Source organism: Nannospalax galili, unplaced genomic scaffold, assembly GCF_000622305.1.
Source record: "Nannospalax galili isolate Female #2095 unplaced genomic scaffold, S.galili_v1.0 scaffold45, whole genome shotgun sequence".
Lineage (NCBI taxonomy): Eukaryota > Metazoa > Chordata > Mammalia > Rodentia > Spalacidae > Nannospalax > Nannospalax galili.
Window position 1 is genome coordinate 4,900,877 of NW_008355775.1, and position 12,314 is coordinate 4,913,190.

General features: G+C 40.4%; 1 protein-coding gene and 1 non-coding gene across 2 annotated transcripts in view; one reads left to right on the forward strand and one right to left on the reverse strand.

The window, feature by feature from the left end:
- Msh3 (mutS homolog 3) overlaps nt 1-12,308 on the reverse strand; it is a 228,423-nt gene extending 216,115 nt beyond the window's left edge. Inside the window, exons 1-4 of the mRNA XM_008853317.3 lie at nt 11,887-12,308; nt 10,332-10,449; nt 5,472-5,692; nt 1,585-1,773 (exon numbers count right to left, since the gene is read on the reverse strand). Of these exons, the coding sequence (XP_008851539.1) occupies nt 1,585-1,773; nt 5,472-5,692; nt 10,332-10,449; nt 11,887-12,087 (729 nt within the window). The 5' untranslated portion in view covers nt 12,088-12,308. The remainder of the gene's footprint in view (nt 1-1,584; nt 1,774-5,471; nt 5,693-10,331; nt 10,450-11,886) is intronic.
- Nucleotides 1,816-1,899, forward strand: LOC115067709. The gene has a single exon (XR_003847079.1). It is a non-coding gene; the product is annotated as a small nucleolar RNA SNORD53/SNORD92 (small nucleolar RNA).
- Nucleotides 12,309-12,314: the final 6 nt, after the last annotated feature.

A 12,314-nucleotide genomic window follows, 5' to 3' on the forward strand; every position in this document is an offset into this window, starting at 1 on the left:
GCCAGTAAGTGATGGCACACAGAGGCAACAGTAACAAGGAGAGACCCCTGGACTCTTACTAATAGCACATGACTGAAAGAAATGCAAAATCCGGAAGCACTATCTGATTCCCTGCTTTCTTCTAGAAAAGACCACATTTTAGATAGTGACTACCAGAGCCATGGAACTCTCATTCCAACATTCTTACTTCCCAGCCTCACCCTGTCTCTGAACTGCATTAGCCCATCACTGCAGTCAAGGAAATACCAACCTTTACTACAGCCACTCTGAATTCACCCTCTAACCTAGACAGCTTCTTTTTCCTTTTCTCCTAGGGGAGGCCAGCTATTGCCTGTCCCTGTCTATCTCAGAGCCTAATTTCATAACACAACACAACATAAAGCAACTGAGAAAATATCACTTTCCTGCAAAAACAGGATTTAGAAAACTGAACGATATAAGGCTCGTCTTCGTTTCCATCCATAAGGGAACTATATACATTCATATATATAGATATAGATATATTGATATATTGATAAAACAATGAGCCCTCATCTCTTTCTGATACACTACAACCCACACAGGCCTAAGACACAGCTGTCAACCATGAGCAATACTCTCTCTCTCTCTCTGCTTGCCCAATAAATATGCAAATCCACCTTTTTCTTTACTGAGGCCTACATCAAACACCCCAAAATTAAATCAAGACCCAACTTGCATTAAGATGGCAAAATGACTGACACACATAAAGATCATTTCAAACACCTGTTAGAGGCTATAGGCGTTAACGTGCTGGTCCACTGAGATGCAGCTTTCTTCCTGACTATGAAAATCCTAAGAATGAACAGAAGAACTTCTGTATCTCTTTTTTTTTTTTAGCTCTTGCTTGGGTCTTCATTAGAAAACATATTGACATGATAATGGTGCATTTGCTAACTGACACACTGAACAATCCTCTGAGGGATGAAACGTACTAGGCTAGTACATAGGAGAAAAGGCAGAAACATTCCCCCATTTCTCTCCCACAAGACTAGCTCCCACCAAGTTTGGTTGCATTTATTTTTAGTATGCATATCGAAGAACATTATCTTTAAATGGTGACCAATCCAATTAGTTTGGGGTTTTCTTGGGTTTTTTTGGGTTTTTTTTTTTTTTTTTTTTTTTTTTTTTTTTTTTTTTTCATGCTGCTTTTTTTTTTCAGGAAGTCAGAAAATAGGGCCTACTAAATGGCTCAGTGGGTAAGGGTACTTGCCTCCAAGCCTGATAACCTGACTTCGATCCCAGGACCCCTGACTGAAGGAGAAAGCAGACTCCTGAAAATTGTCATCTGACCTCCTTGCGCAGACACATAGACACACACACACACACAATTTTTTAAGTCAGAAAATGTTTTAAAATCTACTGAAAACAATCTATGACTAGAAAAGAAAACCATGAACAAGTATTTGAAAACACAATAAGCACATGGGTTGCACACCTATAGTCCCAGCACTTGGGGGAGCGGTGACTAAGGCAAGAGGATCAGGAGTACAAGGCGAGCCTGGGCTGCACAGCAAGATTCTGCACCAAAAAAAGAAAATAAGAAAGAACAAAAACCCAACCTACCTCCGCATCGTCCCCAAAGAATCTATACTTATATCCACATTCCACACACAAAACTGCATCTGGATGCTGCTGCTTCATTTCTATGTACTGCAATTCTAAGGGTGTGTAGATGCTTTTGGATCGCTTGTTAGGAGGTTTACAATCTGAAGCTCTCTGTAAATTTTCGTGGCATGGTCCAAATTGACTGTCCTGGAAACCAAAAGATTTATATAGGTTAAAAAGTATTAACTGGTGCTGTGATGATGCCTTAAAATTGTGGTTTCGACTCACTGAGAGTAACTGAAGACCTACAATTCCTTGGTTGTGTCTGAGCACCTAAGGGGAAAAATAAGTATTAACTGTACTACTATGTTCTCAGAGAAAATATAAGTTTGGCAAAAAGTTAACAGTGACTCAAGGTGGAAGGTTTCTAAAGGCACAGTGGAGTATTGAGACCAAGCTCTCTGTAAGCTTGAAATATTTTCAAAGTAAAAGTTTAAAGCACAGGGGAGGAGAAGGGGAGGGAGACAGATGAGAGTGAAGTAAAATGATGTGGATGAGTGGCAACACCATGACAAGACCAGTCACTCAGTATATGGACTTTAAAATTAACATAAAGGCGTGGTGGCACATGCCTGGACTACACAGTGAGTTCCAGGACAGCTGGGGCTACAGGGAGACCTTGTCTCAAAAAGAACAAAAAAAAGGGTCAAAATTTATAGACTATATAAATAAGTACATTTTGAAAGTCTATTTCAAAATATTTTAATGTTTTATATGCTTTTTTAAAAGTTTTATTTCTGGGCTGGAGAGATGGCTCAGTGGTTAAGAACACTGGTTGTTCTTACAGAACACCCGGGTTTGAATCCTAGCACCCACATGGCAGCTCCATAACTCCAGTTCCAGGGGATCCAACAGCCTCTTCTGTCTTCCGTGGGCATTGCACGACATGGGTGCACTTACCTGCATGCAGGCAATACATGTATATACATAAAATAAAGATAATAAATAAAATATTAAAAAATTATAAATAAATAAAAAATAAAAGTTTTATTTCCTTAAATCTTCCTTAAATATACTATTAACATATTATTTATTCCTTAGAGTGTTGGGTACTAAAGATCAGTAGGTACGAATTTAGGGCACAGTTGCTTACAGCAAACTGACAGATATCTAAAGATAGACCTATTTTACATTTCCATGCACAATCTAAAATGTAAGCCACTCTATAAATCTTTATTCCAAAAAGAATTATGATTGTTTTGTTAGAGAAATGAAGAACTTTTAGAAAGCACATAACATGGTTACACTTTCAACAGCAGTACCCATACTGCCTTTATCCTCCTGTGACAAAAACTATAATTAATTTCAACTTATAGCTTGAGAAAAACCCTTTTGACAAAGGAAAAAAAAAAACACAAATTTACAGAACAAATCCAGCTTCTAAATAATCATCACTCTGCCATCATCTAAATATGTACTCAGCTGACCCTGGAATCAAAACTGTGGCCTAAAAGATGAGTGATCAACAAGAAAAAAAGAGGGCGAAAGAGAAATTAAACAGCCCAGAAAGGGGAGTATCAGACCAAGAGAAAACCCAGAGACACACTTTCCTGTTGCTAAATATTTTTAAAATTCAGCTTAGCAAGACAGGAGGTGCACACGCCTTTAATCCCGGCACTAGGGAGGCAGAGGCAGGTGGATCTCTGTGAGTTCAAGGCCAGCCTGGTCTACATAGTGAGATCCAGGCCAGCGGGGGCTACAGGGAAACCCTGTCTCAAAAAGAAAACAAAACAGCCCCATTGGAAACGGACCCTTCTGAGGCCTGCCACCCCTGCTGCAGGCAGACATACTGTTCCTGTCCTCCAAGATCCTATTCATCTACTCTCATCTGAAATCTGTTCTCTACAGACTTATTTTCTTCAAAAAAAGACACTAACTTACCAATGAGACTCAATGCATCTCAACAGAGTAGTCAGGCTGTAATGGTTACGATGATTATCCATCACCTCGACTGTGTTTAGCATCACCTTGGAAACATACCCCTGGGTGTATCTATTAGGATGGTCCATAACTGTTAAACTGGGGAAGGAGGGTGTACTCTAAATTCGGGCCTACCAACAGTTGTGCTAATAAAAAGGGGAAAATGAGCTGAGCACCAGCATTCACATCTGTTTCCTGACTACGGATGCACTGTGACCAGGTATCCACCACAGGCCTTCCTTGTCGTAATGGACAAAACTGTGAGCCAAGCAAACCTTTCCTTCCTAAGTCATTTTTGTCTGGTATTTTATCGCAGCAACAAGAAAAGTCATTAGCGCATAAGCAAACCTCCGAAGATGAGGAGAGGCAAGAGAAATGTAGCTCACTGTATCAGGTCTGAGAACACAATTATTTTAATTTATGTAAGATTTCCCTTTCTTTGTATGGCTTTTATATAAATCCAAGAATGCTATGTATTATAAAAGTTAACCCACATTCACAAAAATACATTTCCTAGAAAAAAAAATATTCTCTTATTCATTTATGGAATGAGATAGACTTTCGGAAAAAAATGTTATCTATATGTTTAATAGTAACAAGTCCATCTGAATACTTGAATAGTAAGCAATTTAAAAACAACAAAAGTAGAAATGCTTCTCAGATATATTATGCGCTCTTTAACATTCCTAGAAACCTTCCATTCTGAGAAACCTTCCAAGACTCATGGTGCCACTCACTCTGCACTAATAGCCCTGTATTACTGGGCATTTAAGTTCATTTGCTAGCTTTTTAACATTCATCTGTGTCCTTCTATGCCTTCAAATAGCTTACCATGCCTAGTGCGGTAGGGCATGCCTTTAATCGCAGCACTGGGAGACAAAGGGAAGAGGCAGACAGATCTCTTGTGAGTTCCAGGACAGTGAGTAATACACAGTGAAACCCTGTCTCAAAGACTAAAAGCAATAGCTTATCACCCATAATAATGTCCATTTACTACTTCTAGGTAACCCTTCTATCTGGTTACTTCTAGTTCCCCATGTTGTAGAAATGCCAAGCTGGTCACTTTCTATATAAGCAATAGAAGTAGGATCTGGATTTTGTGGAAAGGGGTGTGAACCTTTGAAAACTATGGCTAAAATTTTGTTATCCTGAGCTTTTTTCTAAGGAAAATTCATTAGAATTTCAGTATGCAAAAAAAATGTGTGCATGCATCTGTGTATGTATGCATCTGTGTGTATATAACCATTTCTCTAATTCAATGGTCATCAATTATATCTACACATTAAAAGCTTTTTTAAAAATATCCATGCCCAATTCTCAGTGAAAACCCATTAAATAACATTTTGAGGGAAAGTTCTGAATACCAATACTTTTTGAAAAGTTCTCCAAATTATTCTAATTTAAAGCTAAAGTTGAGAACTAACCACTTCTCTGAATGAATTTCAATGGTAGAATGAGAGTTAACTCCCTGGTTCTACAATAGTAAAAATCATTAATAAGTCACCAAGGTCACAGTAAAGAAACAAAAGCCAAAGCTCATCTATTTTCTCTGAATTTATTCTGTATCTGCCAAGCTTCCAACTAAAAAAGAACCTCATATACCTATTTGCTGCCCACTGTGATTTCCCATGCAGATTACAGATACTGTAAGGAGGACTAGAAGAAACTTGGAGCTATAGAAATGAGCAATAATCACATCCCAAGTCAATGGCTCCCAACCTCAATAGTACAACAGAACTGCCTGAGAGTGTTTTTTGTTTTGTTTTGTTTTAACAAAAGAATAAAAGAAAAAAAAATACTGAGAAACAAAAGCTCCCTCAGCTAATTCAGATCAGGTAAGTCTGGGGTCCCATTCAGTTCCCGAGTGGCCCCACAGAACCTACCATCCCAGGTACCCAATACTCATCCACATAGGAGGTACATACTTTTTGACTAGTTTGAGATTTGGAATCTTCAGAAGAAATTGCATTCTTTGCACGTTGCAGAGTGATATCCTCATAATCAGTACACTTTGGCAGAATAGCAAATCTCTCCCGAAGAGGTTCTGTCTGGACTCTGTTTTGAGGGAGGGCAGAATCACAGCAGAACTCTTTCAGTTTTTCCAGAGACTTTAAAACAATCCTGGGCCTCAGACATTTCCTTGGCTCTTGGGAAACAAATAAGAAGAAAACATACCAAATAGTGTGGCCTCATTATGCCAATTCATAACCAGAACAGAATTTTTCAAAGGAGAATATTCCCATTGAAGCAATCAATGAACCCGACTATCATGCGATAAAGAAATAAATGACAATGTATTCAAGATCAAGATGACATACTGAAACATACACCTAATTTCACTCACTGATGAAACACATTAGGACCCACAGTAGAAGGGACTGGCAAGATGGCTCAGCAAGTAATGGCGTCTGCTGCCAAGCCTGACCACCTGAGTTCAAATGAGCTCACATGGTAGAAGGAAAAAACCAATTTCTACAAGCTGTCCTCCACACATACACATATAAACAGATAAATATAATTTTAATTTAAAAAGGAACTACTGTAGAGCTTTGCTACTGTTTGTTTTTAGATATAAGGACAGACAGTAGAGAAAAGGTGACAAATGCAAATGATCTATCCGAAGCTAGTCAGGGAAATGGATGAGCAGTCACTAACTGAGTGCACACAATGCATATTAAATCCTTAGTCAGTGATTAAGAAAACCAAAAACCAATCCTATTTGCAACATAAATACTCAAGAGACTCGGGAACTGGGGGACCAGGAAATCTGGAAATGGAAAAGGGAAGCTCTAAAATAAAAGGGACTGGTTCAAAGCTAGCTGATCCCTAGAGTCTTTCCCCTCTTCAAGCTCAAAGGTCCTTTCTCCATCTCAAAACAGACTGGCGATTTCTCTAGAAATGCCTAACAGGCAGTGTTGCTAGAGAACTGTCCCCAGAAAAAGATGAGAGCCAAGGTGGGCTAGATGCTGAGACCCTGGTCTTGCCAGGACCCAGGTACACAGAGCCCTCCTCTTCCAGATATAAGTCAGGAGACTCTTGACTGGACAATCTACCAATTAAGGGAAAAGACATAAAGAGATTGCTGTCAGGGCTTCACTGAGGACACCCAGTCACTAGCATAGACACACCTGCTTTCTTGCCTTCACAGCTTACCCACACCATATCAAAAATGTACTCACTCTTCAAACACCATCCCCAAGCTACCTTTCCCATGAAACCTTCTGCCAATTCTCCTACTTAATAGTTGCTTTTCTTTCTCTACGTTCCTTAACAAGATCACATCTATCTGTAGCATCTATCATTATAAGCAATAATTTAAGCAGTTATAGTAACAGTTATCTGTCACTCATAAGCAAGCAACTAAGAAGGGATCTATCATTTACGGGATCTCTGCAATGTACTAAAATTCATTATTTCACCCCTTAGAGCAATACTGCTAGGTAACTACTCCTAAAGATAAAGGGAATAACTAGAGATTGCATGCATTTGTCATCTCTGTCTCTTACCTTCCTTGTTAAAGTAAAAATAGAGGGTCAATAATTGAATTTTGCTCATTTGTAAAAGTTACAATCTTTTCAGATGATATAAAACCTCTTTTCAGATATATAGTTTGCCATGCCTCACGAATCTCACTTCTAGGAAGAAGAGTATTTGACTCCTTCAAGGGCATATATTTACCTTGTTTATCATCACTTTCCCCTTTTCAAAATAACTGACCATTCTTCAAAAGCATACTGTAAGTGTGCATGTTACACAGAGACTTCCCTCCTATGGACACAAAAACTTTCCCAGACTGGGTGTGAAGTAAAAATCTTAGGGAACAGTAAAGTGTTAAAAACAGATGTGAGGAGCTAGAGACATGGGTCAGCACTTGCTGCCCTTGTGGGGAAGTAAAGCTCAGTTCCCTACACCCACATCAAGTGCCTCACAACTGCCTGAAACTCCAGCTCCAGGGAATCTAATATCCTCTTCTGACTTCCATGGGCACTCACACACATATGTACATATACTCACATAGACACACACACACACACATATATATATATATATATGAAGATTTAAAAATAAATCTTAAAAAAAAAAAAAAAAAAAAAAAAGAGGCAAGATAAGACTGCTGTCCAGGGGAAGCCGAGATGTCAAGGGAAAAATCCTCAAACCTCAAAACCCCCTCAGACTTTATCATACTCTGTAAGTACTTATGTTCTTAGTGCTGCTGGCATCCTTTGTCTCGGCACAGTGGAAATACTCCATTATGGTGCTCTGCTGTTACTAGGCAACCCTCTCCAATTCAAGAAAGTTCAAGCCTTAAGGATGCATTAACCCTGGACTGAAGTAAAGACTATCCTAGACTTCCCCCACAAAGGTTTAGAAAAAATCCTCAAAACATCCAACTGAACCATAAGAAATTTACCTGCTTGCCAATGTGTGACATACTAAAGAAAAACAAAACTCAGTATGAGACAAAACAGAATTCAAAATATCCGAGATACTATCAGTTAAATTCTAGATGTGAAAAACTGAAAAAATCAGTAGAGCTAAAGAGGTCAAGAGATGATGCAACGAACACCCTGAGACAAGACACCATGTTTTATACACATTCTCCACAGAATCAGAAAGGTAAAGGAGAACATGGGCAAAAAGAAGAATAAAGCATGAACAATTCTATTAACAGTTTTAGTGAGCTATAATTCACAGATATGTGAGAGCTTAAAAAACAAGAAAATGCAATGCCTAGAAGGACCTGTGTAATACCCGAAGCAAACCACAGAGTTACAACAGATTAGATATGTGAAGAAAAGACCACTGAATTGGAAAACGCCACAGCAAAATTTATCCAAAATGAAGCACAAGGACAAACAAGACTGAAAACAAATGAAAGTGCTTCAGAGACTTGGGGGACTGTGACAGTAAGTAGTCTAACAAACCCCAGAAGAGGGACAGACAAAATAAATGAGAAAATACCAGACTACAGAGTTTTCTAAAGTTGATGACAGCAATAAACTCACAGATCCAAGACGTTTTGAATGAGTTTCAAGCAAGATTAAAAACTTAATTAACTTTAAAACTAGGCTAAGACCTAGCAAAATCAAATGTTAGAAAAATCAGTAAGAAAATCTTTAAAAGTAGTCAAAAGGGAAGAAAAATACACAAGGAAACCAGCAGTCTATTATCAAACCAACCAATCATAAAAACAAAAACAAGAAAACAAAAAAAAACTTAATTATCACATATGTTAACAATGATGAAGAATTTTTTGTCGGCTGATGCATTTTGGGGACAAGGGCTCATGAAGCCCAGACTCTTTTTTAACTCACTTTGTGACTGAAAATAACCTTGAACTCCTGATCTTCTTGCCTGTACCTCCTGACTGTTGGGATTATAAGTGTGTATAACTGGTTTATGTAACCCCAGGGTTTCATGCATGCTAAGCAAGCACTCTACCATCTGAGCTATCCCCAGCCCAGGACTATGAATTTTTGAAGAAAAATTGTGATTCTTCTATATTTTTCACTTTTCCAAATATAATTTGCTGAACTTAGTGTGGTTACTCTTATTCTTAAAAATGTACTTTTGAAGCCGGGAGTGGTGGCACACGCCTTTAATCCCAGCACTCGGGAGGCAAGAGGCAGGCTGATCTCTGTGAGTTCAAGGCCAGCCTGGTCCACATAGTGAGTTCCAGGACAGCAGGGGCTATAGGGAGACCCTGTCTCAAAAAGACCAAATTAAAAAAAAAAAAAAAAAAAAATTATTTTTGAATATCTTTTCCAATGTATATTTGACCTTACTTATTTTTAAAATAATGTGTTTGCTTGAGTCTTCTGCTGTGTATCCCGGTACAAAAAAAGGAACTTGTAAATAGAAGAGTTAAGAACTAAGGTGGAGGGACTGGAAAGATCGCTCAGCACTTCAGAGCACTTCCTGTTCTTCTAGGGAACCCAACTTCAGCTCAAAGTTGCCTGGAACTCCAGTTCCAGGGAACCCAACACCCTCTTCTGGCCTTCACAGGCACTGTATTCACCAGAACAACCCCACACAGACACACATATACATATAATTAAAAATAAAATCAAAACAAAAACCAAATAACAAGATGGACCTGCACAGTGGAATGTTGCCAGAAATAAAAGCAATGAATGCAGAGTACTCAAAATGATAAAAGCAGAAGGTAGGTTGTTAGCTCCCAGGGGCAGGAGGTATAGGGAATGAAGAATTCTTTCATGGGAACAGAGTTTCAGAAGTGAAAGATAAAAAGAGTCCTGGAGATGGATAACAAGAATGCAAGAATGAGATGGCTGAGAGTTGGTAACAGCACTTGCTGCAAAGCCTGATGACCTGAATCCAATACCCAGAATTCACATGGTAGAAGAGAACTGCTCCTGTGTCCTCTCTCTCTCTCTCTCTCTCTCTCTCTCTCTCTCTCTCACACACACACACACACACACACACACACACAGGAGGGAGGGAGAGAGAGAAAGACAGAGACAGAGACAGAGAGACAGAGAGAGAGGCAAAATAAACAAAATATTTTTAAAAAGGAAGTTTCATTTTTATAAGCAAAATTAAAATTATAGCTAGATTCTGGGGAGATGTTTAAGAGCACATACTACTCTTACAGAGGAGCCCAGGTTTAATTCCTACCACCATACATACCTGCTTAGACACAGCAGGGATCTTTCTCCACCAGGAACAAAGGGCTCAACTCTCCAAGAGCCTTCTCTGCCCTCTGGAGAAACCAAGAATATATGAACCTTGGCTGCAGAGAAGACTCAGCTCTGAGCACTTACCAGGGCTGCCAGATATTCCTGGGGCACTTTCTCCTTCCTGCGAAGGGCCTTTCTTTGCCTTCTTTTTAATGGGCCTATCATTCTGCAGTGATCTCTTCTTCCTGTTAAATCCTGTAGCCTATTATGAGGAAGGTTGAAAAATGGCATGTTACCTGTATTCTGAGGTTTGATGTACTTGAAGTCATCTAAACTTACTTGGGAATGGCATTAAGTTCCTTGCCTTTCACCCTTCACAGAATGATCCAATTTTAGCTCTGGAAAGGTTTATCCAAAGGTTGGCTGTTTGTGCCATCACCAAAGATCCAAGACAGAAACTAGCCAATGAAGTCTCCCTCAGCACTTCATATCCTGCTGAAATTAACTGGAGCTAAGTCCTCCACCTTTCTCCACTCTTATCAACCTTCGCCTATTTCACACTATAAAATCTGAATTATCCTACTTACATATGTTAAAGTGCCTCTAAAATATAAAAAAAAATTCTTACCAAATGCAAAATTAGAGGGGAAAGGGAGATAATAAACAGTATCATGTTTGAACTGTTCATTATAACTATTTCCTGTTGGTTTCTGTTCACTATTAAAGATGCCTTACACTTACAAATTACTTGTTGGCAGGCAATCTGAGAAAAACTTAAATCCTTCGCTAAATATTCTCTTGATGGTGGATGCAAAATAAAATCTTGGGGGCATTCATGAAAATGTAGTTCATCCTCAGAAAAAAAAAAGATGATAAGTGATCAGTACAGGGAAGAAATACAAACCAAAGAAGCAAGCCTCTCAAATAGCCTTGCTATCCCTGCATTCAAGTATGGTAGATGGCTAAAAGTGAGTCAGCAATCACCTTCTACATCCCCAGTGAGGGAAAAGACAAAACCCAGGGCCTCAAGCTTGCTGGGCAGGACCAACAGAGCCATGCCTCCAGCCACGTGTGAGAAATACAACAGGGAACCCAAGAAAGGCTCACCCTTGGGCTTTCCCTTGTGGTGCTACCACTGGTTTTTGTTTTTTTTTTTTTTTAAAAAAGTAACTACTTAATGGGTTACGAGCAACAGGAGGTACCCAATGATGAATTCACTCAAATGAATGGCACACTTCAGTCACTGGGCAGCTGCACAATAGGACGGTGTTCTGCCACAGTGGTTTGAAATATGGACAAGGCTTTTGCATTCTGAAAAACTAGAGCCTTAAAGACAGCTTTCTTTTAGTCACCCAAACAAGTATATGTAAATAAATAAAGCTCCTCTTCACCAAAACCTACAGATGTTAAAGATGAATTCTTTGCCCTAAAGGCCTGGTTATTCCTTAGAATATTAGTTCCCCTTTCAAGATTTCCCCTTACCAACTGGAGTCACGTTAACCTCAAGCCTATTACTCCTAATCGGGTAATAAAGCCTTTCAGCAAGGCTTAAGGAAAAGACCCAGCATAGGGTTTCCACCTTCCTCTTCGGGCTCGCCCCTTCCAGTCTTCCTGCCTACCATTGGCGGATTCTCAGACACAGCATCCCCCTTCCAGCCGCTCCACTCACACGCCCCGCCCTGCCCGGGACAGAACCCACCCCCGGAGGCGGACGCCCAGGCGAGGTGGTGGACGCTGGGGGCGCTGCGGAGCCGCCCTCTGCCTTCTCCGCGGGCCCCATGGGGGAAGCGGTGGACCTCAGGCTTCCGGTAGACTGGAAGAACCGGCTCAGAACGGCTTGCTTCCCTGGGGCTGAGCTAGTAGCTGCGAGGCCGCCCGACGAGGGCTTCGGGCGGGACATCGCAGAGCGGAGATCCGCAACCTATAGCACGCTCGCGGGCGCGTGGCCGCAGATTCCCAGCACCTGCGCGCGCGCGGGCTGCGACCTCTGCGCGGAGGGGCGGGGTGGAATCTCGGCCGCCAACTAGAACATGGGGGCGTGGCCTCGGCTGGTGACGCGAGGGCCGCAGGTTACGCTGAGCCAGTGGGACTCGAGAGGCGGGGCGGAGCCTTGGCGGCCCAACCAGA